This window comes from Geotrypetes seraphini, chromosome 10 (genome assembly GCF_902459505.1).
Source record: "Geotrypetes seraphini chromosome 10, aGeoSer1.1, whole genome shotgun sequence".
In the NCBI taxonomy this organism is placed as follows: domain Eukaryota; kingdom Metazoa; phylum Chordata; class Amphibia; order Gymnophiona; family Dermophiidae; genus Geotrypetes; species Geotrypetes seraphini.
In genome coordinates, this window is record NC_047093.1 from 51158893 (window position 1) to 51184538 (window position 25646).

General features: G+C 45.1%; 1 protein-coding gene across 1 annotated transcript in view; it reads right to left on the reverse strand.

The window, feature by feature from the left end:
- Positions 1-25646, reverse strand: part of CRAT (carnitine O-acetyltransferase) — a 77623-nt gene that overhangs the window by 23055 nt on the left and 28922 nt on the right. The window contains exons 7-12 of the mRNA XM_033961396.1: positions 22539-22717; positions 14030-14130; positions 10502-10621; positions 9521-9643; positions 9227-9362; positions 8869-8931 (exon numbers count right to left, since the gene is read on the reverse strand). Coding sequence (XP_033817287.1) covers positions 8869-8931; positions 9227-9362; positions 9521-9643; positions 10502-10621; positions 14030-14130; positions 22539-22717 — 722 coding nt within the window. The remainder of the gene's footprint in view (positions 1-8868; positions 8932-9226; positions 9363-9520; positions 9644-10501; positions 10622-14029; positions 14131-22538; positions 22718-25646) is intronic.

Genomic DNA, 25646 nt, shown 5'->3' on the forward strand with positions numbered 1-25646 from the left:
CCTTGACTGTTTAGCCTGAAAAGGGACATCTAAGAGCTTACGTACAACATTCCAAGTTCTGAAATTGCCAGGAGCTCCTTCAACTAATGCAAAAGGAATGCTTTATGGAGCAGAAGAACTTGGGTGAAAAACAAGACTTGCTACTGTTCCCTTGAAAACACCTTGAAGTCTTGCATAATTGGCTGCTATTAACTGCTAAGTAGGGGAGACCTCCCCCGAGGTCCAAGAAGAGATACTAATCCCTGCTGATTTGATGAGTAATGCAGAGAAATTGCTGATTCACCCACTATCTTCCCCAGTGCTCCAACAGACTTGCTGCCCAGGAGAGAGAAACAGATTGCTTTCCTAAACACCCCCTCTGGAGTGCGCTGGTACCAAGTCTGGACTGTTCTGATTGAGCAATAGCATTATCTTGGCAGGCATTACTACCTTTAGATGCTGCTGTATCTGGCCCCACAGCTCATACAGGGCTTTACTGCAACAGCCAGGGCTTCCATTAAAACCTTGATTCTGAAGAACATAGGGTGACTCCAAACCACCTTTTTCACCTCTTGCAATATAGCCCACATTTAGGATAGCCAGACTGCTCCTAGTACAAAAGCAAAAGGACAGGAAGCAGCAACACTACTTGGATGTATCACACCAAACTGTTCAGGCCTGAAATCTACAACTTTCTTAACACTCTCTGAAATCTGTGCCATGCTGGCAGTAAGTACCACTCCCAACACTCACCAAAGCAAGTGCTCAGAAGCATAAAATGAGTGGGACTACTTACTGGAGGGTGGGGGAGAACAATGATCCTGACAAACTCCCCCTGTGTGTGTGTGGAGGTGTTTTAAAGTGTCCAGCTGGCAAAACAGGAGAGTATCCTTTTTGGTGTGGAGCCCTGATACTTCTTCATCTGCCTCAGCTCAGCAGGGTGACCTGTTCTCAAATTGAGCCCACGAGCTACTTCACTAGCCTATTCACGAGTTGGATGGAATACACTTCATCATCTGATGGAGACATAGAATATTGGTAAGCTGTGGCTCACAGCTTTTAGGTCTCTCTACTTCTGCTGGCTGATGGGCATAATCCATATGTTCTGGGCTGGTCTGGTTAGTTCAAAAAGGTAAATAGACTTTTGGATAATTGATATCTCCTGGTAGGTACATATCTAAATTTCCTCACCCTCCATTGTATACCATTGCTTTAGATTTCTGGATCCTTAAGGCATGACCGTACACTTTGTTTTGCATTGAATTCTAGTTGCCAAACATCCGACTATTTCTTAAACATATTTAGATCACTTTTCAGTCTGTCCAGTCTCTCAGGGATGTCAACCCAATGGCAGATCTTCCACGTATTACCAACCTGTTTTTTATCATGCACCAATTTTATAATCTCATCCTTCATCTTAGGCTTTCCAGTTTAGTAATGAGCTTCCTGTGTGGGACAGTTTCAAAAGCTTTGCTGAAATCCAAGTAAATTACATTCAGCATATATCCTTGATCTAATTCTCTAGTCACCCAATCAAAGAAGTTAATCAGATTTGTTTGACATGACCTTTCTCTGATAAAGCAATACTTCCTTAGTTCCTACAGCTCACCTCAGAGATAGTTTATTTATTCTTTCCTTCAGTAGAATCTTCATCATTTTTCCCACCAGGAAAACAAAAACAATCAGTGGATAATGGCGTCTAATCATTACAATAATTTGTCAATGGCCCCCAAATCTTTTTAAAATTATTATAGTTCCCTTTTTGTATGGCAATTGTTCTTTCCATTTTATAAATATGATATAGCGAATTCCACCAAAAAGCACAGTTACTTACCGTAGCAGGTGTTATCCAGGGACAGCAGGCATATATTCTCACACGTGGGTGACGTCATCTACGGAGCCCCAGCGCGGACAGCTTTTCAAGCAAACTTGATTGAAGTTTCAAGTTTGCTATGCTGCACCACGCATGTGCATGCCTTCTTGCCCACTAGAGGGCGCATCCCCACCTCGTGATCCTCAGTTCCATATCCAGCAAAGAAGCCATCCCCGGGGAGGAGGGCGGGTTGTGAGAATATATGCCTGCTGTCCCTGGATAACACCTGTTACGGTAAGTAACTGTGCTTTATCCCAGGACAAGCAGGCATGATATTCTCACATGTGGGTGACCTCCAAGCTAACCAAAAAAGGGCAGGTGGGAGGATGGCAATTTAGGAAAACAGATTTCGCAAAACTGACTGGCCAAACTGGCCGTCACTCCTGGATAACGTATCCAGACAGTAGTGGGAGGTGAAAGTATGAACCGAAGACCAAGTGGCAGCCTTGCAGATGTCCTCCATCGGAGTAGACCGGAGGAAAGCAACAGAAGCTGCCATCGCTCGGACCTTATGTCCCGTAACCCGACCATGCAGCTTGAGACCAGCCTGAGCGTAGCAAAAAGAAATACAAGCAGCCAACCAGTTGGACAAGGTGCGCTTGGAAACAGGACGTCCCAACCGATTAGGATCAAAGGACAAAAATAATTGAGGAACCTTCCGATGAGACTTGGTGCGTTGCAGATAAAAAGCCAACGCCCTCTTACAGTCAAGAGTGTGAAGCGCCACCTCCCCAGGATGAGCGTGGGGCTTCGGAAAAAACACCGGAAGAACAATTGACTGATTGAGGTGGAAATCAGACACAACCTTAGGTAAAAATTTAGGATGGGTGCGAAGAACCACCTTGTCATGATGGAACACAGTAAAGGGCGGATCCGCAACCAAAGCCTGCAGCTCACTAATCCGACGAGCAGACGTGAGCGCAAGTAAAAAGATCACCTTCCAAGTGAGAAACTTAAGAAGAGACTTGTCAATCGGCTCAAAAGGAGGTTTCATCAGCTGAGCCAAGACCACATTAAGATCCCAAACCACAGGAGGAGGTTTCAGAGGAGGATTAACATTCACTAAACCCCTCATGAAACGAACCACCAGAGGATGAAGAGAGAGAGAACGTCCCTCGAGATGCCGATGGAAAGCAGCAATAGCACTGAGATGCACCCGAATGGAAGTCGTCTTTAGCCCAGACTTGGACAAATGCAACAAATATTCCAGAACTGAGGACACCGGAACCGAACTCGGATCCAGATGGTGCGAGGAACACCAGGATAAAAATCTGGTCCACTTCTGGGAATAACAAAGCCGAGTCGAGACCTTGCGCGAGGCTTCCAACACCTCTCTGACCGACTGAGAAACAGAAACCGAAGTCAGGGGGAAAGGAACCAAGCCGTCAGATGTAATGACTGAAGATTGGGATGCAACAGCGAACCCCGACTCTGAGACAGCAGAGAGGGAAAAACAGGCTGAAGTAGAGGCTCCCTGGCACTGAGTTGAAGGAGCAGGGAGAACCAGTGCTGACGAGGCCAACGAGGCGCAATGAGAATCATAGTGGCTCTGGATGACTTGAGATGAACCAACGTCCTCAAGATCAGAGGAAAAGGAGGAAATGCATAAAGGAACCTCCCTCCCCAGTCGAGAAGGAAGGCATCGGCCTCGAGACGGTCCTGGGAGTAAATCCGAGAACAATAGAGGGGCAGTTTGTGAGTCTCCGGGGAGGCAAACAGATCCACCTGAGGAGTCCCCCAGCGGTCGAAGACCTCTCGCAGAACTCGGGAGTTGAGCGACCACTCGTGCGGCTGGAGAAGACGACTGAGTTTGTCGGCCAGACAATTCTTCTCTCCCTGAATGTAAACCGCCCGCAGGAAGATGTTCTGGGAGACCGCCCATTCCCAAAGGCGCAAGGCTTCCCGGCACAGGGACCAAGAGCCCGTCCCCCCTTGCTTGTTTACATAATACATTGCCACTTGGTTGTCCGTCCGTACCAGGACTACCTGATTGCGCAGCAGATGGCAGAACACTCGAGCTGCCAGAAAAATGGCGCGAAGCTCCAACACATTGATGTGACAAAGACGGTCCTCCGCAGACCGTCAAGGTGAGCCCCCCACGCGTACTCTGAAGAGTCCGTGGTCAGGACCTTGCGATGTGGAGGGACGAGAAAGAGCAAACCCCCGGAAAGATTGGAAGAGTTGGTCCACCAACGGAGCGAGCGTCTCAAGGAAGGAGTCACTGTTACAGGAAGGGAGAGCGGGTCTCGATCCTGACGCCACTGGGAGGCCAAGGTCCACTGAAGGAGTCTCAGATGCTATCGGGCAAACGGTGTGACATGAACCGTCGATGCCATGTGGCCGAGTAGAATCATCAGCCGGTGTGCTGAGACGGAGCGCTGCAGCGAAATCTGACGGCACAGTCGAAGCAGAGCCTCCAGCCTCGAAGAGGGAAGGAACGCAAGAAGGCGAACTGTGTCCAGCACGGCCCCGATAAACTGAAGGGATTGAGCAGGGCACAGCTGCGATTTGGGAAAATTCACCTCGAACCCCAGACGTTGAAGGAAGATAATAGTCTGTCGGGTCGCTGAGATAACCCCCTCCCGGGATGATGCCTTGATCAGCCAATCGTCCAGGTAGGGGAAGACCTGCAGCCCCTGAGATCTCAGGGCAGCCGCGACTACCACCATACACTTCGTGAAGACTCAAGGAGACGAGGCCAGCCCGAAGGGGAGGACACGATACTGAAGGTGCAACTCCCCCACCTGGAACCGTAAGAACTTGCGGAAGGCGGGATGCACCGGAACATGAGTATACGCTTCCTTCAAGTCTAGGGAGCACATCCAGTCCCCCTCCTCCAACAGAGGGTAGAGAACCGGAAGCGACAACATACGGAACTTCTCCCGGACCAGGAACTTGTTGAGCTTCCGGAGGTCCAAAATGGGTCGTAAGTCCCCGGTCTTCTTTGGGACCAAAAAGTAACGGGAGTAGAACCCCGCCCCCATTGGTTTGGGGGGACCGGCTCCACCGCCCGAAGGCTCAACAAGGCCCTGGCTTCCGAGAGTAGAAGAGGAAGCTGGGTTCGGTTGCAAAGAGATGCCCCCGGCAGTTGTTCCGGCGGCGTGGCTGAGAAGTTTAGCGAGTAACCCTCGGAGACGAGACAGAGCACTCAAGCGTCTGACGTGATCATAGTCCAGGCCGAATGAAAGGCCCGCAGCCGGCCCCCGATGGGCAGGGGGTCCGGAGAGAGTGCGGAGGGGGCCCGCCCCCATCCACTCATCACGTCAAAAAGACGGCGCCGGCTTAGATGCCCCTTGCGTCTGAGGTTTCGGCTGGGCCCCTCTGCCCTGCTGCGGTGGGCGCCTGGGCGGAGGCTCGAGAATGCTGGTGTAGACTTTTGAGGGTATCGCCGCGGTGGAGGTCTAAATGGCTTCTGCGGCGTTACCCGTGGTTTAGGACGGACCAAGGAGGCGATGGAGCGCTCGTGTTCGGACAGGCGTTTGGTCGCCGCCTCCAAGGACTCATCGAACAATTCCGATCCGACACATGGCAGATTGGCTATCAAGCACAAATCTGGAAAAAGAGGAGGGTTTGGACGGAGGGGAGGGCGATCGAGAGGCCCGCGTCTCCAAAAAGGAAGGGGAAGCCTCACGGGAATAACGAGGTTCCCTACCAGACCCCGAGCCCCAAGAGGCCGCCCCGAGTGATCTCGACGGGGTCGGGGACCGCCTATGCCCCGAGGAACCCCTGTGTGAAGTCCCCGGGGTACGAGGCACCGAGGTCTGCCCCTTCCGTTTCGGCGAGGAGTCTCTCGACAACCCTCCCTCGGAGGAACGGAACAACCTCGGATTATCGAGGCGGAGCTCCGAGACACGTAGCGTCTCAGTCCCGGTCGGCGAGGAGCGACCGCGCCTCCGAGGAGACCCGCGAGAACGCTTGGGCTTCCTCGGCCGGCGCTTTGCCCGAGGCCGATCGGAGGGCGAGGAGCCTCGGGAGGGCCTCGACGAGGAAGAAGTGGAAGAGATCCTCCAAACTCTCCGCACCTTGTCCCGAGGCCGCACACTCCGTTCCGGCTGGTCAACCGAGGGCAAGGTCGGGGTCGAGGTCGGAACCACCCCGGGGGCCGAAGTCGAGGGCACCGAGACCGAGGCCGCCGAAGCCGGGGCACTCGGGGCCGAAGCCAGCTGCAGGTGCGCTAAGGCGCCAGACAGCTCCGAGGTAATGAGGGCACGGAGCAAGTCCTGAAAAGCCGGCACCGCCATCATGGCTGGTAGATCCGGGGCCGGCGGGTGCTCCCTCGAGGGCGACCTCGGTCTCGAGTATTCCCACGGGGCACCCGACTTCGACGCTCGGGGCAGGGCCGAGGACGACCCACCTGCCCCCGTCGAAGATCCCGAGGATGGCTTCTTTGAAGTTGGAGCTGAGGAAGGAAGAGACGACTTACCCCCCGTCGACTTCGAAGTCGAGGTCGGCTTCGAGGAAGCAGGATGTCTCGGCGAGGCCGAGGGAGTCGAGGCCGAGGTCAAGGCCGGGGCCGAAACCTGCTCCGCGGGGTCGACAGCAAAGAGCTCCGCCATTCTGGCACGACGGCGGCGGAGAGCTCTTGGCTGAAAAGTCGAGCACCTGGGACAGGAATCGGTGGGGTGCTCGGGACCCAGACAAAGTAAGCACCACCGGTGGGGATCAGTGAGAGAAAGTAGCCGATCGCACCGGGTGCACTTTTTAAAGCCCGTCAAAGAACGGGACATGAAATCGAAAACGGCCGGGAACGGAACGAGGTCCCGTGGCTGCGGCTACCGGGAGCCCCCGGAGCTGAATGAAAAAATCTTTTTTTTTTTCCAACGATTAACAAACACACGAACGAATAAAAAAATAAAGCAAGCACAGCGACCGAGAAAAACGACTCGGACGCGGTGTCAGAAGGCAAAAAAGAGAGAGCACAATTTCCACAGGGCTTCTGGCTCCGCGGAAAAAACTGAACTGAGGACCACGAGGTGGGGATGCGCCCTCTAGTGGGCAAGAAGGCATGCACATGCATGGTGCAGCATGGCAAACTTGAAACTTCAATCAAGTTTGCTTGAAAAGCTGTCCGCGCTGGGGCTCCGTAGATGACTTCACCCACATGTGAGAATATCATGCCTGCTTGTCCTGGGATAATGAATAGTTAAGCCTTTTGTAATTTTTCCAATTACTGGTGATATATTGTATGGTGACTCCTGTCATAATCAATAAAAGTTTATTATTACAGTGGAACCTTGGTTTACGAGCATAATTCGTTCCAGAAGCATGCTCATAAACCAAATTGCTCGTATATCAAAGCAAGTTTCCCCATAGGAAGTAAGGGAAACTGCTTTGTTTGGTTCCACCTCCTCCCCCCCCCCCCGAGGCTACCGGCGCTGCTCCATTCTCCCCCCCCTTGAGGAATCCGACGCTGTTACCCCCCCTCCACCGCGATCCGGCTTCCCCCCCCGAGCACATCAATGACACTTTCTTTACCCGACTTGGCACCAGTGCCGGTGCCCGAAGAACCTCCCTCTTCTGGTGCGGCCTGGGCTGGGCGGTGCGTTAGAGATCCTCCCTCTTCTGGTCTGGGCTGAACTGGACTGGCTTTGAGCATTTGCGCATGCTCAAAGCCTTCTGGTCTCGCTCTCTCCGAGATTGAGAGCGAGACCAGAAGGCTTTGAGCATGCGCAAATGCTCAAAGCCAGTCCAGCCCAGCCCAGACGAGGGAGGATCTCCGACGCACCGCCCAGCCCAGGCCGCGCCAGAAGAGGGAGGATCTTTGGGCACCGGCACTGGTGCCAAGACGGGGTAAAGTTAGTGTCATTGGCATGCTCGGGGGGGGGGAGGGAAGTAGGATCGCGGTGGAAGGGGGGGCAATGCGAGTGGTGGGGGATGCCGGATCGCGGGGGGGGGGGGGGGGGGGCGCTCGTACAGTGATGCAAGCTCGGTTTACGAGGCACCAAGTTTGCAAATGTTTTGCTCATCTTGAAAAACACTCGCAAACCGGTGCACTCGTAAACCGAGGTACCACTGTACTTGATGAAATTTGACTTTTTGCTCTCATTGACATCCCATTATCCACTGAAAGTACATAGGGGGGACAGGGGAGGGTATAAAGTTATATTAAAGGTTTGATCAATAGATAAGAATATAATATTTATATGATATTTTTGATTAAAATATTTGTGGGAAAGGTGGGTGGGGAGAGTATAAATTTATGTTTTTTAAGATGATGTTAGAATAAATACAAGTAATGTTTACAAGGTTTAAATGATGTAATATTGTGTTCTTGATGTAAGATGGAAAAATTAATAAAGAATTTGAAAAAAAAAAACCACCAAAAACAATCAGCCTATACTGTAGTTTCTAACCTCCTCTCTTACCACTTTTAAGAAGAGAATCTATATCAATTCTTCTCCAACCTTGTGAAACCACCCAAGCTCTAAAGATCTATTGAAAAGGCCCTTCAGCTGACCCCCAGAACCTGAATTCCCTTTGGATCCTAGGGTGCATTCCATCTGGCCTCATGACTGTTCCACAAAAACACTGTCTTTTCCAGATACTGTATATCCTTAACAACAATCAGCATTCCATGTTCAAAACCTTCAGTGAATTCCAAACAAAAATATTTGGGTTTAAATTTGCTGCTCCTCATCTCCGATAGATGGGTCACCAAATAATTATTAATTTAGATTTCAGTTTATTGTGCACAGCTTGTGTGTGTGTGTGTGTGTGTGTGTGTCTGTGTCTGTGTATGTGTGTGTGTCTGTGTGTCTGTCTGTGTGTGTGTGTCTGTGTCTGTCTGTGTGTGTGTGTGTCTGTCTGTGTGTGTGTGTCTGTGTGTGTGTGTGTCTGTCTGTGTGTGTGTGTCTGTGTGTCTGTCTGTGTGTGTGTGTCTGTGTGTCTGTCTGTGTGTGTGTGTGTGTCTGTGTGTGTGTGTGTGTGTCTGTCTGTGTGTGTGTGTCTGTCTGTGTGTGTGTGTCTGTCTGTCTGTGTATATATATATGTGTGAAGAGGCAGGACTTGTCACTTACCATATCAGTGTAGGCTCTATGTGCTTGCACAGCCTTTCTCAGCAATTCTACCTTTTCCTGATTCTGAGGGAAAAAATGCATTAGTTAAGAGATTTATCATCTGCCCTCTTAATTCTAGACCACACAACACAACACCACCTTCCAAATTCTCCAGTGCCCATCACCAGTGCAGCTCCAAAATACATTTAAGAACTCCAGGATGGGAAACATATTGAGCTTATCCTTCCATCCCACGAACAAAAAAATTTGCCTCACAAAATGATTGTCTAACCTGCCTGGCTGTAATAAACTCAGACATTGAACTTTATCCTTTAATAAGCCTGAAGATAAAGTAAACACATTTGGCTGGAGGACTCACCTGTTTATCAGGGTCGTCCACAGCATGAACAAAGGCAAACGAGTCCACTGAGGCAGAGCGAATCGTGTCTGTTCTTCCCAAGTGAAACATTCGCAAAGAGGCACTCTCATATGTGGAACAGACACAACTATACATTCTAAGAGAGAGATTGGAGAAAGGGGAAAAGAAGGGCAACTTCAGAGCAGTAAATGAGTTTTGGTCAGGCAGCATTTTCTTCCTGGAATCTGCACATCCAGGGACAACTCCACTCTGTAAGGAAGTGATGGACACACATTTAAACATGAATTGCTTTACCTGTAATACGCTAGCTGCAAAGCCACTTGGATAAAAGCATCTGGGCTCAGCTTCTCCAATTTGGGAAAGTTTTTTCCAAAGTGGGTAAAGACAAACACCTTTATGTCCAGATCGTGTACCATTCTGAAGAGAGTTAAAGATAAGAAATTGGGTAAACAAGCAAAGGGATAAAAGAAACTCTCAAATTAAAAAAAAGTGTGTCCAATTTTTTGCATGAGAAAATTAGAATGGTGGAGTGACTTAATGAGAGAAATATAGTTAACCAAAAACTAACCAGCTTATTCATCTCTCATTGATTATGGGTATTCCCAGGACAGAACATATTACTCCAGTTTTGAAGTTTTTACATTGGTTACCTGTACAGCAGCACCTGTACAGCAGCAGATATATTACAAGAGGTTGTCAGTTGTTCACCAAGTATTATATTCATCTGCTACTTCATATTTTCAAGATTTGTGGGAGATTTACCGACCTGTGAGAAATCTGAGATCTAAGGAAGGAATTCAATTGATCAGTCTGAAGGAAGATGGGGTTTATTATGTTAGATCAAAGATGACTGTTTTCTATAGCTGGAAAAAAAACTTTGGAATTCCCTTCCTGGTGTTCTAGGAGTATATAGGGATCATATGTTATTTTAAAAACTTTTGAAAATGCAGCTATTTGTAGATACCTTTTTGTAAACTTAGTGGGATTTAATTCTCCAGGTTTGGATGGTTTTCAGTTTTAAGGGCAGATTAAGGTTAAGGAGGGAAGATTTAAATTTTATGGCAACATTTTAAAATGTTATCAATTATAAACAGTTTAGATTCTTGCATCATTTGTTATTGTGCTGTCTGTTCAAGATTGTGTATGTTCGATATGTACACCTCTTAGATTTAAGTGGTTTATAAATTGTAAAAATAAATAAGTAACCCAGACTTCTGTCTTTATTCACCCTACTCATATCACTGGGATTCCACTCATTGGCCTGTTCTCACTCACATGTTGATGTTCTGCTTGGCTTTTTCAATATCATTCTTGATTTCTGGGGTAATATTAAACCGTAGTTTTTTGGGCATGGGTAGAGGAATCATAGGAGATCGCACTAATTCTTCTTTCTTCCTGAAAAACACAATTTTAATTCATTTTTAGTGAGAGTTAAACACCTTAATATAGAAGACAATAGCAGAAAAAGATCAGATGGCCCAAATATTTCTTTCTTGCACTACCTGAAGGTGAAATTACTTACCTGTAGCAGTTCTCTGAGGACAGAATAGGTATCTGTATATCTGGGTGACATCATCACGACTTAGCCTGATGTGGATATTACCCAGCGTTCTATAATTTTAAGAGGCTTTTGGCAGTGGCCCAACTTTAAGAGGCTTTTGGCAGCGGCCCCACACAAGCGCAAGTGCCTTCCTGCCCGACACATGAGCATGGGACCCTCAGTAACATAACATAGCCAGAAGGTGGGAGGGCTGTAAGGATACCTGTCCTACTGTCTTCAGAGACTACCTACTACCGGTAAGTTAACTTTGCTTTCTCCGAGGACAATCAGGCAAGCAAGACAGTGATATCCTTACATCTGGGAATCACTAGCTACCAGACTCACCAAAAACAACAATAGGACAACAGTCTCGCAATGGCGAGACTATTTTGAACACAGATTGTTTGTGGAGGTGAAGATGCAGCCTGGAACAGAATAAAATAGGCTCTAGGTGGGTGAAGCTGGATTTTAGAGAACATATTCTGCTGGACTGTCTGGCCAAAATTGATAGTCACTTTGTGTATTTTGCTTGAGACAGTAATGAGATGTGAATATGTGAACCGAGGGCCACATCACAGCTTTGCTGACCTCAAGTGGGCTACTGATGCAGCTATATTGTGAACCATGACATGTCTCTCAAAAGTCAGCTCTGCCTGGGTGCAAGTGGAGGAAATGCAGTCTGCTAGCCAATTGGATAAAGTGTGCTTACCAATGGCTATCTCCATCATGTTGGGATCAAAAAACAAAAAGCTGGGTGGACCATCTATGGGCTTTAATCTGCTCCAGATAAAAGGACAGGGTTATATCCAAATTAGTAATGAGTCCAAGATACGTAGATGCACTTTTGCCAGGATGGGCATGCGATTTTGGGGAGAATATTGGCAGAATGATTGACTGATTAAGATGGAACTCTGACACCACTTTAGGAAGGATGGGTATGGAAAACTACTCTGTTATGATTAAATCTAGTATAAGGTAGATCAACTACTAGGGTCTGAAGCTCACCAACTATGCAAGCTGAAGTGATCGCCACCAAAAACAAGATCTTCCAGGAAAGGTACTTCAGCTAACAAGAGTCTAGTGGCTCAAAAGGAGCTTTTATCAGCTAAATGAGGATGATGTTGAGACCTAAAGACACTGTAGGAAGTTTGAGACGGGTTTTTGTCAAATTCAAACCTTGCATGAAGCGAACAACTAGAGGCTGTACAGAGATGGACTTGTCCTCAACACAAAATGATATGCACTAATTGCAGAGGGGTGAATCCTTAGAGTTGGTCTTCAAACCAGATTCATATAGGTGTAAGAGATACTCAAGCAGTTTTTGTGTAAGACAAGTACATGGAAACTTTCTCCATTTAAATAAATACAAGCAGAATCTTTCTTTGAAGCCAGCAAAATTGATAGCCTCAGGCATGTGCAAGGAAGCACATTAGTAAAACGTGCACCATTCAATTCTTTGATTAAGGCCTTTTGGCCGAATCATGTCCAGAAAAAAGATATAACGCTGTTCACTCTGATAAAGTCTTGCTTTAATACCACCTCTCCGCTGTGTCAATGGGACATGATCGAGAACAAAACACTTGAACTCATCCAAAGAGTGCTGATGTTCAAAGCAATGTCAGTAAGTCCACCTGTTTCTTGTGAGCAATGTTAGAACGATGTTCAAACAAACGAGTTTTCAAACTTCTTGTGGTGTGACCTATATATATCTTTTTTCTGGACATGATTTGGCCAAAAGACCTTAAAGAATTGAATGGTGCATGTTTTACTAATTATAATTGCCAGTTGGGATTTCCCGGAAGTGATGTCATGATGACTTGTTACCTTAAATCTGGGCGTCATTTTGGAGCCAGCAGTGCACGGAGCTATAGTTTAACAAGAACGATAAAATTTTCCCCAACGCAGCCAATTGCTGGTGAAACAAGGACCTTGTCAGAATGGATTTTACTATCATTGGTGTTGGGAGTGGAATATTTACTGTGTTATGAACAGAGTTCTGACAGTGATATGAACAACAGCATTTTGGAGAACAGCAGCATTTTTTGAGAACACCACCAGCATGTCAAGATAAGTTTCTAAACTTTTTTCTTGTTGATTTTCCCTGTGCACAGTGGTAGGTTTATAGCCCATATTGAAAGTTGCATTTTTCAAATGTGGAGTTTTTTGCCTATGATATATAATTAAACGGCTACAAATCCGATTAGATTGCCGTCTCATTTTGAATATAATTGAGGCTTTTTCTCCACTGATTATTAAATGTGGGTTTCATAGGGCAACCCCACCATTTGGCTAATAACGTTATTTTTTCTTTTTTGATAAGTTTATTATTATTTTTCTTGAGAGATGTTTAAATACCTACATGGTATAAATGCGCATGAGGCAAGTCTTTCATTGGAAAGGAAGCTCCAGAATGAGAGAGCATAGGATGAAGTTAAAAAGGTGATAGACTCACGAGTAATCTAAGAAAATACTTTTTTACATGAAGGTAGATTAGGCTCCCGGTAGAGGTGGTGGAGACAAAGACTGAATTCAAGAAAGCGTGGGACAGACACTTGGGATATCTTAGGAAGAGGAGGAGATAGTGGATGAGCCTTTTGGCCTTTACCTGACATCATATTTCTATGTTTCTATAATTCATTGTGGATATCCTGAAACCCCAGCTGACCAGGAGATCCCTGCGGACTGAATTAAAAGCCAGCAACACTAACTTGGTCATTAGCAGACATCCAGCCTTGCCTTCTGTTTAGAGTAGGCATATTTTCACAAGGTCATCCAGTTACATCATCTAGTTTTACAGTACCTATAGCCTGCCAGAAGATCCAACTTAGAGCATTTGCTTCCTATTTTTGAGTGTGTAGAGTCACTGTGGCACCGTTTGTATTCATTGGACAATGAGCCAGGAGATTTGTTTTATCCTTTTGTGTATTAACACATTCCACCACATACTAGACATGCAAATTTCTTAATTATCCACTCAAACCTCTTCTCTCCTATTGCTGGCTCAGAACCACTTTTCCATAAAAGTGTTCCTTAAGATTCTAAGAACCATCTGATATTTAAACAAGAAAAAACTGGACCTTCCATTCATTACTAAATATTAGAAGAAAGAAGGACCCCTTGAGAATGTCCAGAGCATACCAATGCCCCCATATTCAAGCAAGTCTTGGACCTAGCTGCACTGTGAAAGTTCATCAGGACAATTGGAATGAAGGTGGCAACACTGGTACAAGGATGTCAAGCAAGGATTAGTGGAGAATCCTTACGTATATTCCACCACGTAATCCAGAAGCGCCACGATAGGAAGTCCCTCTGAAGGTGCGTGCTCATAAATCAGACCACAAGATCCATCCTCAGCAATTATGAACTGGAAGATTGAGAGTGAAACAAGCAATCAGCACTCAGCAAAAGCCTCACTCTGTACATGACATGTGCCCATCTAAAATACATGATAAACAGCAGAAACCAAATAAATGCTGAATATGCAAAACTTCTCTCTCTCCTTCACTGCACTGCTGGCATGTTTACACCAACCTTCAAAACATGCAGGAAGAACAGCAGGAGGCTTCCTGCCCCATCTGCTCAAATACAAATTATATGCTGAAGGAGATTACCCTGGAAATTACTGGCAGCCAAACTTCACTGGCTTCCAGTAATTTCCAGGGTTCACTTTAAATGCACCTGCCTAGCTTTTAAGATCCTACACGGCATCCTCCCACCCCTAATTCCACTATCTTGGAACTCCTTGAGTCCTGATTCCACCAGATCCACCCAAAAACTTAAACTATCCTTCCCCACGCTAAAAGGTATCCACTATGCGGGAAAATTAGGGAAATCTCTCTTCTTCAGAATCACCAAGCTCTGGAATAACCTTACTGCCCCACTACGGAATCTGGGCTCCTTCCAACTATTCCAAAAGCACCTGAAAACTAGGCTATTCACAAAAATGTAATGCTCTCTTCCCCCCTATACTCAACCTCCAACCCCATTATGATATTCCTTCCTTATATTAAGCTCTTGTAAACCGTGCCGAACTCCATAATTATGGAACGGATACGGTATATAAACTTCAAGTTTAGTTTAGTTTAAATTAGGTTTAACCTGCTAATTTTTTTCTTTCCTTTAGTTCTACCAGACTAGTCCAGAACCTGTAAGCTGTGCTTGTCAATAGGGGCAACATGCAGTCTTAGATGCTCAGTATTTTGCACCAGTTAGTGTGCTGGCAAGAAAAAACTTTGGAAAAGTTAAAGATTTGACCTTTGAGCCTGAAGAAATTATGTTGATAAAAGAATGAAAAGAGCAATATTATATTAAAACAGTCTGAAAATACTGGAAATATATTAGGAAGGGGCTTCTGGACTGGTTGGATGGAACTGAAGAAAGTTAACACTTTTATTTCTTTTTTCTTAGAATCCACACCAGACCAGAGCCTGTGGGATGTATCAAAGCAGTTCCTTTGATGAATAGGACTCCAAAATCTCTTCCTAAATAATTTTGGTCCCAAATGCAGCACAAAGTCATGCTTCTACCTGGAGCCAACATGCTTTCTGAATATAGGAAGAAATGACTAGATCGCTGGTCTGCAGCTAGAAATCAGACATGTTGCTAGCAACTCCTCCCATAAAGTTGTAACACCTGTAGAAAGTTTTCAAGCCTTAGGAGGATCACTTTCTTTTGAAATTAACGGCCTCTTTTACAAAGCCGCGCTAGCGGCTGCTCTGCGCTAATTGCCCCGAAGCCCATAGAGATTTAAAGGGCTTCAGGGCCGTTGCCGCACAGCTTTGTAAAAGAGGCAGTAAATATATATTCCAATGAAATATTATCTAAGCTACCAACCATACAATGATAGTTTTAGAAGTTGGTTTGTCTTATCTGAAACTTGCAGAGAGAAAAGTCAAATCTTCCCAACCTTGGAAGCTGGATGATCACTTCTAAAATTTTACAACAGACTGAGGCCAGGATTTTCAAAATCCCGCGTTAAAAAGTGACAGATTTTGATACCGAATCTAAAAATCCGAGACATTCTTTTAAAAAATTGCACATGCAAATAAGATCAGTGAAGATTTCCTACATTTGCATGTGCCCATGGACTGATAGGCACATGTGCAGAAAGCCCCCAAAAAAGAAAAAAAAACACTCTCTCCCGCTGCCCCTGTGTTGTGATGCAGCAATACCCATTCTCTCTCCTGCATCACAACACCCCTTCCCTAAAATCCTGGCCGCTCCCCCCCTCCCCCCGCAGCAGGAGAGATGCCCACTTTCTCTTGCTGCACTAAACTACCCACTGCAACTTAGTAGTGACCCTCCTTCCCGCCTCCGCCACACCCCTCCCCCCTCTTATGGGTGGGGCCTTAAACAACTTGGGCCAATCAGAGCCTCAGGCCCCTCCTTGAATGCATCCCAAGATGCACCAGGGAGGGGAATACCCAGTTCAGATGATGCAGCAGCAGCTGCGAGGAGGATGTCCACCTCTGGCTCATCTGTTCAGGTAAGGGGAGGGGTGCAGCGGAGACAGAGGTCACTACTAAGTCGCAGCAGGAGAGAGCATCTCTCCTGCTGCTGGTGGGGGGGGCGCGGTCAGGTCAGGTCAGACAGGATTTTTTTGTATTTAGTGCAGCAGGAGAGAGTGGGCATCTCTCCTGCTGCGGGGGGGGGGGGGGGGGGAATCACGGTCAGGATGTTAGGGAAGGGGTGTTGTGATGCAGCAGAGAGAATGGCCATCTCTCCCGCTGCATCACAACACAAAGATTTTCTAGCAGTCTCTGACACTGACCGGCACCCCTGGACCAGTTGCTTTTTTTGTCGCCAAAAGCCAATGCCGCTTTTTAAAAAAATCAGTTTTATTAAATAAATGCAAAGACAATAACAAATCAAAACAATGCAGCAAATTCACAAAGACAAAATCTGCCAAGCCACCAGAACAACAGTTACAAATTCCCACAAACGCAATCAGTTGGGGCTATCCCCCTCCCATCCCCCACCCCTAACAACCAAACCATACAACAAGGACTCCCATCATAACAACAGCAGGGTGAGGACAAGACATCCACTTAATATAAGGGTCCCAAACCTTAAGGAAAAGAGAGAGGCGATTATGCACCGAAGCTGTCAGTTTAGACATACAAAAGACAAAATTTAGCTTACCAAGAAAGTTTTGTCTGTTTGGTAGGTGAGCCTGCTTCCAATATGCTGTCAGCAAGTGTCTGCTCCGCTTTTTTGAAAATGGCTCAGCATTTTTAAAGAATCCACCGGAGGACTCATTTCAATGTTGAAGAATCCATTTGCATGTCAAGTGTTGGAGACTACTAGAAACCTCGTTAAAGACGGAGATAATCCGTTTTGATAATCTGCTGTTAAACTGCGTACAGGCTAAACCGCCGGAAAACAGTTTAGCAACGGCATTAAACTTTTGAGAATCTTGCCCTGAGTAAAAGTAAAGAGTTAGGGCTCCTTTTACAAAGGTGCGTTAGGGCCTTAATGCGCGGAATAGCGCGTGCTAAAATGCCATGCACGCTAGCCGCTACCACCTCCTCTTGAGCAGGTGGTAGTTTTTTGGCTAGTGCGCACTAATCCTCCAGGTAGAGACTGCAGTTCCAGCCACCAATACAGACTGCAACACGCTTCTATTGCCCAATGTAGGGGCATCTGCAGCACATCTGTCTGAGGGGGCCACTGGGAAATGAGCACCTCCTGGAGGGGACATAAATGTGCCCTCGTCCAGGGAATTATGTCTATCTTTACTACCATTGACTCCAGCATCTGCAAGGCATGCCATGCTGTTGACGCTGGTTTGTCCCGAATCTCCCTGATCTGCCGCTTGATTTTCTCTGCGGGCTCCCAGAAGAAAAACTGTTCTCCTTATTGAAATGGATGGCCAGATACTCCAGGGACTGTAACTTTTCCAAGTAGCTTTTTCAGAAGTTTATAATGCAGCCCAGGCTCTACAGAAGCTGGCACACTCACTGCACTGAAGTCCTGCCTTCGAATTTGGAAGGAATTCGTAACAGCTAATCATTCATGTATGAATGCATATGAATCCCTTCCTTGCGAAGTTGCATTGTGTCGTCACCCCAATCATCATCTTGGTGAAATTACTTGGTGCCATCACTAACCCAAATGGAAGGGTTGAGAACTGGAAGTGCTGCTCCAGGACAAGGAACCTCAAGAACATTTTGTGATCTGTAAAAAATGAAGATATGAAGACAGGCCTCTGTTAAATCCAAAGAGGCAAGAAATTCCCCCGGCACTACTGAGGCTATGACCAACCGAATGGTCCCCATGTGGAAGCGGAGTATCTTCAGAGCTGTGATGAGATCCAGAATCTGTCTCCAGTGCTCTGAGTCTTTTTTGGTACCTATATTAAATCTCAGGAATCCAAACCCCCCAAAAGATTTTTTAAACCCAATTTAATCTCTCTCAAACCATCCTTCAAACAAGCTCAAACCATTTCAATAAATAACCTTAGCTGTATCAAAACTTCAGAGGTGCCACTCCGAGCTCAGTTAACCTCTCATTGCAAGGAGCTTTACGCACCAACCTCCTCATTAGTTTTGAAAAAATATATCAGTTTTTAATATTTTTTTACTTATTAAACCTTTAAAGTGTAGTTAAATATATAAATATAGTGAAATATAGCTTTTAACCCTAAACTCCTCATTTAGCTTTATCATGGTAAATAGAGACATGAACTTATCTTAGCATATTAAAAATGCATTCTGCCCGTCGGCCAAGGGGAGTGAATCTGACATGTTTCGCCTAGTAACCGCGGCTTTTTCAAGGATTCCCTCTCTAACTGCTGAATCAACTATGATTTAACTGTACTGATCTATCTGTACTAGCAACTCTACATAAGAACATAAGAATTGCCGCTGCTGGATCAGACCAGTGGTCCATCCTGCCCAGCAGTCCGCTCACGTGGCGGCCCTCGGGTCAAAGACCAGTGCTCTAAATGAGTCCAGCCTCACCTGCATATGTTCCAGTTTAGCAGGAACTTGTTCAATTTTGTCTTGAATCCCTGGAGGGTGTTTTCCCCTATAACAGACATCGGAAGAGCGTTCCAGTTGTCTACCACTCTCAGGATGAAGAAGAACTTCCTTACGTTTGTACAGAATCTATCCCCTTTCAACTTTAGAGAGTGCCCTCTTGTTCTCTCTACCTTGGAGAGGGTGAACAACCTGTCCTTATCTACTAAGTCTATCCCCTTCAGTACCTTGAATGTTTCGATCATGTCCCCTCTCAATCTCCTCTGTTCGAGGGAGAAGAGGCCCAGTTTCTCTAATCTTTCGCTGTACGGCAGCCCCTCCAACCCCTTAACATCTTAGTTGCTCTTCTCTGGACCTTATTGAGTAGTAGCGTGTCCTTTTTCATGTACGGCGACCAGTGCTGGACGCAGTACTCCCCGTCTAAAAAATGAGAGGGGGACCTCCAAAAATTTAATTAGATTGTACGCTTTTTCAAGCAGGGACCATTTCTTGAGTGTTTAATGTACATCTGGTAGCGCTATAGAAATAATAAATAGTAAATAGTAGTAGTAGTAGTAGAAGAAGATCAGAGTTCCATAAGATCAGTCGTATTGAATCAGATTGACAGTCCGTCTAGCCCAGTATTCTTCTTCCAACGGTGGCCAAGATGAACACTCTTCCTCTATTTAAGTGCCAACCACAAAACAAGCAAGGACTCAAATTACCAACTACCTTTCAGATAAAAAAAATATTTTAAAAAGGTGAAATTTACTGAAAGGTAGTTGGTAATTCAAGTCCTTGCTTGTTTTGTGGTTAGCACTTGAATAGAGGCTATCAGGACCAAAAGACCCACTGACCATGCTAAGTGTGGCCTACTGCAGACTCCCACCACATACGCCCCAGGATCTCCTTAAGCAAGCAGGCCACACAAAAGCCTGAAGTTGTGGCCTAAAGGATGGTTCTCCTGCAAAGTGAGTTCTCCCCGGCCAGCCATATTAAAAGACAGTCCCTGCTACTTGTGGTGCTGGTAGAAGACCTCATCTGTACCTGCACACCATAAAATACAGATGTGTTCAAGGCTCTTGTCCTAACTAAGCATGCCTCTGAGTTACATAGAAACATGATGGCAGCTAAAGGCCAAAAGGTCCATTCAGTCTGCAAAGACCAGTGGATCAGCTTAAAGCCTGAACACATCAATGCTACAGAAAAATACCTTCATCTGAGGACTTTGTCCAATGAGCTCCCTCAGGACTAGCTGAAGAAAAAATCATCCCTCCTTGTATATCATTTCTGCTAACTGCTAGTATAGCCCAGAACAAACACAACAGAATTCTTCTGATGTCTTGAGGTGAGAAATCAACTTCCCATACAAACCCTTTAAACACCTTTCAGGGGAAGGAAGTAAACAGCAGCGAACAAGGGAAGAGAGCAGAACTCAGACTCCTCTTTATCATCCCTCCACCAGATCAAATTTAAATTTTCTGTATATCCTCATTTTTTGGCTTTTTTTTTTTTTGCTTTGTTTTGACTTTACCCCTCTGCAACAGACATCCAGTTCTACAACTGCTTCAGTCATAAGGCCAAGACATGCACAGTCTGCCCAACAACATCTGCTGGAGACGAGAAATACTGAGCATCTAAACTACACTGTATATTTATTGGACAAAGGACTTTCCCCCCCCCCTCTATTTCCATCTGCTGGTCAACAGGCACAGCCAACAGGTTCCAGACTGGTGTGTGAGGTCACTAAGGAACTAATAAGAAGGGTTTATCAAAACATATGCTGAATTTATGTTAGGGGCCTATCAAAAAAGCATGTATGGGATTACATACAATCCTCAAATCCCTTTCCTCCCCCTCCACCAGGAATGCATTTCAGTCACAAATTGAGTAAGTAAAAGTAGAAGTTCTGTTATGCTGCAGAGATATTGGACAGTGCGCAAAAGAATATTTCACCAACTGGAAACTCGCAGAGAACTGCCATCATTGTCTCATGAGAAAATCATTTTATATCCTATACATTTTCTTTAAAGTTCTTAAGCCATAAATTTGCATGGGGCACCCAGAAGGGGTGTGCTAAGAAAATGAAATCAACCATGAAGTCTCCCAAAAGCATTGTATAAATATTTTCCTGGAGCATGACAGATACAAGTCAGCAAATTATATATGTGTAGATAGAGATAAAACTACTCACCATAACTAGACAGGATCTTTTAGCTAACCACACAAACTTGTGTGTTTTATTGCTGGTCAAATCTAGCACTATGAGAATAATATTATAAACCATACTTAATTGTAAAATTCTGCTTTACATGCATAAATGGGCTTTTCTAAAACAAGGTCACATGCAAGCAGTGTCTCACTTCCGGTTCACCACACAATTGTTTCCCACGTACACACCTTTATAGGACCCCCCAGGGACCCCTGAAGAAGACTTTTTGTCGAAACGCAGACCATGTTGGGTCCTGTATCCCTAGCGGACTAGGTCCTTTAAGGCTCTTATGTGGATGATTTACTTTTATGTGGATGGAATTATTTTATGTGGATGATTTCAGTGTACCTTTGGAACTTTGATACTTTCAAATAAAGTCCATTTAGGAACATCGTCACTCCACAGAGTTTTTTTGGTTTTCACATGTAAAAATATACTTGATGTAAGCCAGTGTAAACTTGTACAGTAGGTGTGCTCAGGACAGCAATTTAAACACATACTGAACATGCAAACATTTACACCTGCTCACCAGCAGGCATAATATCGGCACCTTCAATATAAGCATGATTTGTTTGTATCATATAAAAACAGATAGGTGCCTTTATTAAATAAGCATCTTGTTCTAAAATGGTTCTTGTGAGAGATTCCTGGCCGGGATTTCCAGGAACCTTTCACATTCACCCAATCAGCACATACAAACCATTTTAGAAGGTGCAACAAAATGTTTTATTGAGACATCTACCTGAGCCTATTCCATTATATCTCATGTCTAGTGCAGCAGCCTGTACACATTAGGCAGTTAGCTATATTACGTCCAGTCCAGCAACCTCAGCTTTTGGTCAATTTCCCCAGTTCTCTCAGGTTTAAAGCACTACAAGTCTGGTTTCTACTTCACTTGTTAAATAGTCCAAACAGAAAAATATTTAGGGGAAAGAAACCCCTTTTCTCCACAGTCTCAACTGGCTTCAGCTCAGCTACCACATCCCAAACACAGGACAGTCACCTTTAAACCAGCAATTTCAGTTTATAGAGGTCTTGGATTAGAAGCTCACTTCTGTTTTCCTGGGTTCTCGGCTAGTTTTCTCACTCCAGTCCTCCCCAGGGCTTAAATGCAGCCACAGTTAGGGAAGGTTTCTCTCCTTTGGGATCCTCTCACTCTAGGATCTCCCTCCCAATGATTCTACTCTGTGGCAGATAAACACCTCCCTGCTGAACCCTACCCCCTGACTCAGCAGGGTTACCTTATTAAGGTAGCTCAGAACTGAGCTATAAACCCTAGTGCAGTCTGGGACATATAGTTTACTCAGTCTTGGGCTGGCAGCCCCTGCTATATGGAGGTGAAATGGTAGCATTAACAGAAGATAACCCCTTACACAGTCCTTTATAAGGCACACCTGCATATATTCCCTCTACACTTTTAAGCCATGAAACATCAGGTGCTCTGTTTTCTATTCTCAGCATCACCAATCTCTTTAATGCTACAGAATACCTTCATCTGGGGACTTTGTCCAGTGTGTTTGTACTGCTTTTCCCAAAATGGAGAAGAGAGGCTAAGTACATGTCTACTCCATCTGCCTTTCTGGGATTTCTTCCTGTACCCACCTGAAGAGTTTTGTCAAACCATCTGTTCCCTGTGTTCCAGCGGCTGCCCCCACCATGCAGCATTTGTGCTGCTACACGGCTCCTGTACAGCTCATCTGAGACCCGTGGAATAGGAGCATCTAGGCAGACAGTGAAGATACTTCTCTGGATTGTCTTCACCGACTCTTTATTTGTTTTATCTGGGGGAGGGAAGAGAGGAAATGAACCACAAACACTAAATGTATTCAAGAAATCCTGAAATAAACACACAAGGATCCCCAGTTTGGAAGTGGTAAGGAGAAAACCAAATATTAACTGTTCCAGGAAATAAATGGAGTGGATTAGACAGGCCTTACAAAATCCTTCAGTTTCTTTGATGAGAGGAGGAACTGCACTTTTCCTGGGCACCAAAATCAGAGGATACACAATAACAGAAGTTGATTTTAAAAGCTCACCTACTGAGTGCTGAATCCTAGATATATATTGCTTTATTTTCCATCTGCCACATACACACACAACAAGATACACCTAAGCAAACAGCATAGTAGTAACTGCTCTATACATTTCCTTATTTGCAACCCAGTGGGCTCCTTTCCCAGGTGCTAATGAGAAGGCCAACAGTCACTTAAGGCTTTTCTGTTCCATTTTTAGGCATGTTTCACCCAAAGCATTAACTCCTATTTGGGGAGGCTCTGTCCCTTGTACAAACAATATAGGTCTGCCCTTAAGAACTACCTATTCACCTTAATATTCCCAAAGTAAAAAGTAAGTGTGATGGCTAGGGGACATAGCAGACTGAGGATCTGGGCCTGCTTTTTCTTTTCCTTACTGACTTCCATATTTGTTGTCCTTTCAGTTTTCCTTGCTATGGATGTGATGGTGGCTATGACAAGGTCTCCTTTGCTTGTTTTCTGTTCTGTCCTATCAAATTTTGAGGTTCTTTTCTATTTCTAGAAGTTTTAAAATATGAAATCACTTTGTTGTACTCACTACAAAAGGCAGTATAGCAAATTTTAATCAATCATAAACATGCTACTTTTTCTTAAAGTGCTGAAAGGTGTATGCAGTGCTGTACAGACATGTTAAGAGTTCCCCGGTATTATCCGGGGACAGCAGGCAGATATTCTCACATACGGGTGATGTCATCCATGGAGCACGGTACGGATAGTATGAAAAGTGTACTGTCACTTTAAGTTTTAAGAAACTTCATGACTGTCCACACCGCACCTGTGCGAGTGCCTTCCCACCCGATGCCCGCTCACAGTACCTCAATTCCATATGCAAGCTAAGAAGCGAACTAGGGAAGGTGGGTAGGATGTGAGAATATCAGCCTGATGTCCCCAGATAACACCTGTTACGGTAAGTAACTGTGCTTTATCCCAGGACAAGCAAGCAGCATATTCTCACATATGGGACTTCCTAGCTTACTGCAATGGGATGGAGGAAGAGTTGACCATTGAGAGATTCAATTTTGTAATACTGCTTGGCTGAAGTGATAATCTCATCTGGAAAAGGATTCCAGACAGTAGTGAGAGGTGAGCGTGTGAGCTGAGGGCCAAGTAGTTGCTTAGCAGTTTTCATCAATGGAAGTGGAACTCAAAAATGCAACTGATGCCGCACTAGCTCAGATTTGTATGTATTGTTACACAATCCCTGAGTTGCGGCCCAGACTAGGATTAAAAAAAAACCAAAAAAATAAAAATCAAATAAGAGACTTCTTCATTCATTGTAAAACGAAGAACTGAGATACCACGAGCAGGCATCGGGCAGAAAGGCACTCGCACAGGTGCAGTGCAGTTATAAAGTTTCTTAAAACTTAAATTGACAGTACACTTTTCATACTGTACGTAACAGGCTCCGTGGATGACATCACCCATATGTGAGAATATGCTGCCTGCTTGTCCTGGGATAAAGTTATAATCCAGTTAAAATAAATATACATGACAAAAAAATTCTTGAAGAATGGTTATTATTAAGAAGTGGTCAAATGTAAAAGCAGTCTCTAGTAGTGCTGCCCGATTCAGGAAAAAAAATTTCAATTCGATTCGATTTAGCCTATTGAATTGATTTTTCGATTCAATTTTCCTGCCCAATTGGGTGTTTTTTTCAAAACATCTTGGTGGGTTTATTTTATAGCCTCTTCACCCCTTTTGCCCTCTCCTACCCACACTGGTCCTGTGGTGTAAACAAAATAAACAAACAAAAAATATTTTTCCTCTCTCTGTTAAATCCTAGCTCACGTTTAAAATGAATAAAGAATTAAAAAAAAAAAAAAAATCCTAGCTCACGTTCGCGGTCCAACACCAGCTCTGGAAGAATACACATTTCAAATCTGACATATTGTAATCACAAAACAGAAAATAAAATTATTTTTCCTACCTTTTCTTGTCTGGTTATTTTTCAAATCATGTTGGTCCCATGTTGGTCTAAACTAAACTAAACTAAACTAAGCCTTAGGTTTATATACCGCATCTTCTCCACTGACGTGGAGCTCGACACGGTTTACAGAGTTTAAAAAATATGGGAAGAGAGAAGAGAAAGAGTTTACAAAGCATAAAAAGAGGGGATGTAATCAGGAGAAGAGATAATTATATGCTAGAGAAAAGCCAGGTTTTCAGTTGTTTTCGGAATAGTTGGAGGGAGTCCAGGTTCCGCAGCGGGACAGTGAGGTCGTTCCAGAGGCCGGTGATTTTGGAGAGGAGGGATCTACCCAGTTTACCTGCGTGGAGGATGCCGTGTAGAGAGGGGAAGGATAGTTTATGTCTGTGGGCAGATCTGGTGGTAGTTGGTGTCGGGGCGAGGAAGGATAGAGGGATTAGGGGCGGAAGGATGCCGTGAATGATCTTGAAAGCCAGGCAGGAGCATTTGAAATGAATTCTGGAAAGTACTGGGAGCCAGTGAAGATTGGTAAGTAGAGGGGAGACGTGGTCATATTTGCGTTTAGCAAAAATCAGCTTAGCCGCAGTGTTCTGGATAAGCTGGAGTCTGCGAAGACTTTTTTTCGTTAGGCCTAAGTAGATGGCGTTACAATAATCGAGTTTGGATAGGATGATGGTCTGGTTATCTTCTGATCAGGTTCTTCTTCTTTCTCCGTGCTAACCATCCATCTTCCATCTCTTTGCTCTCCTT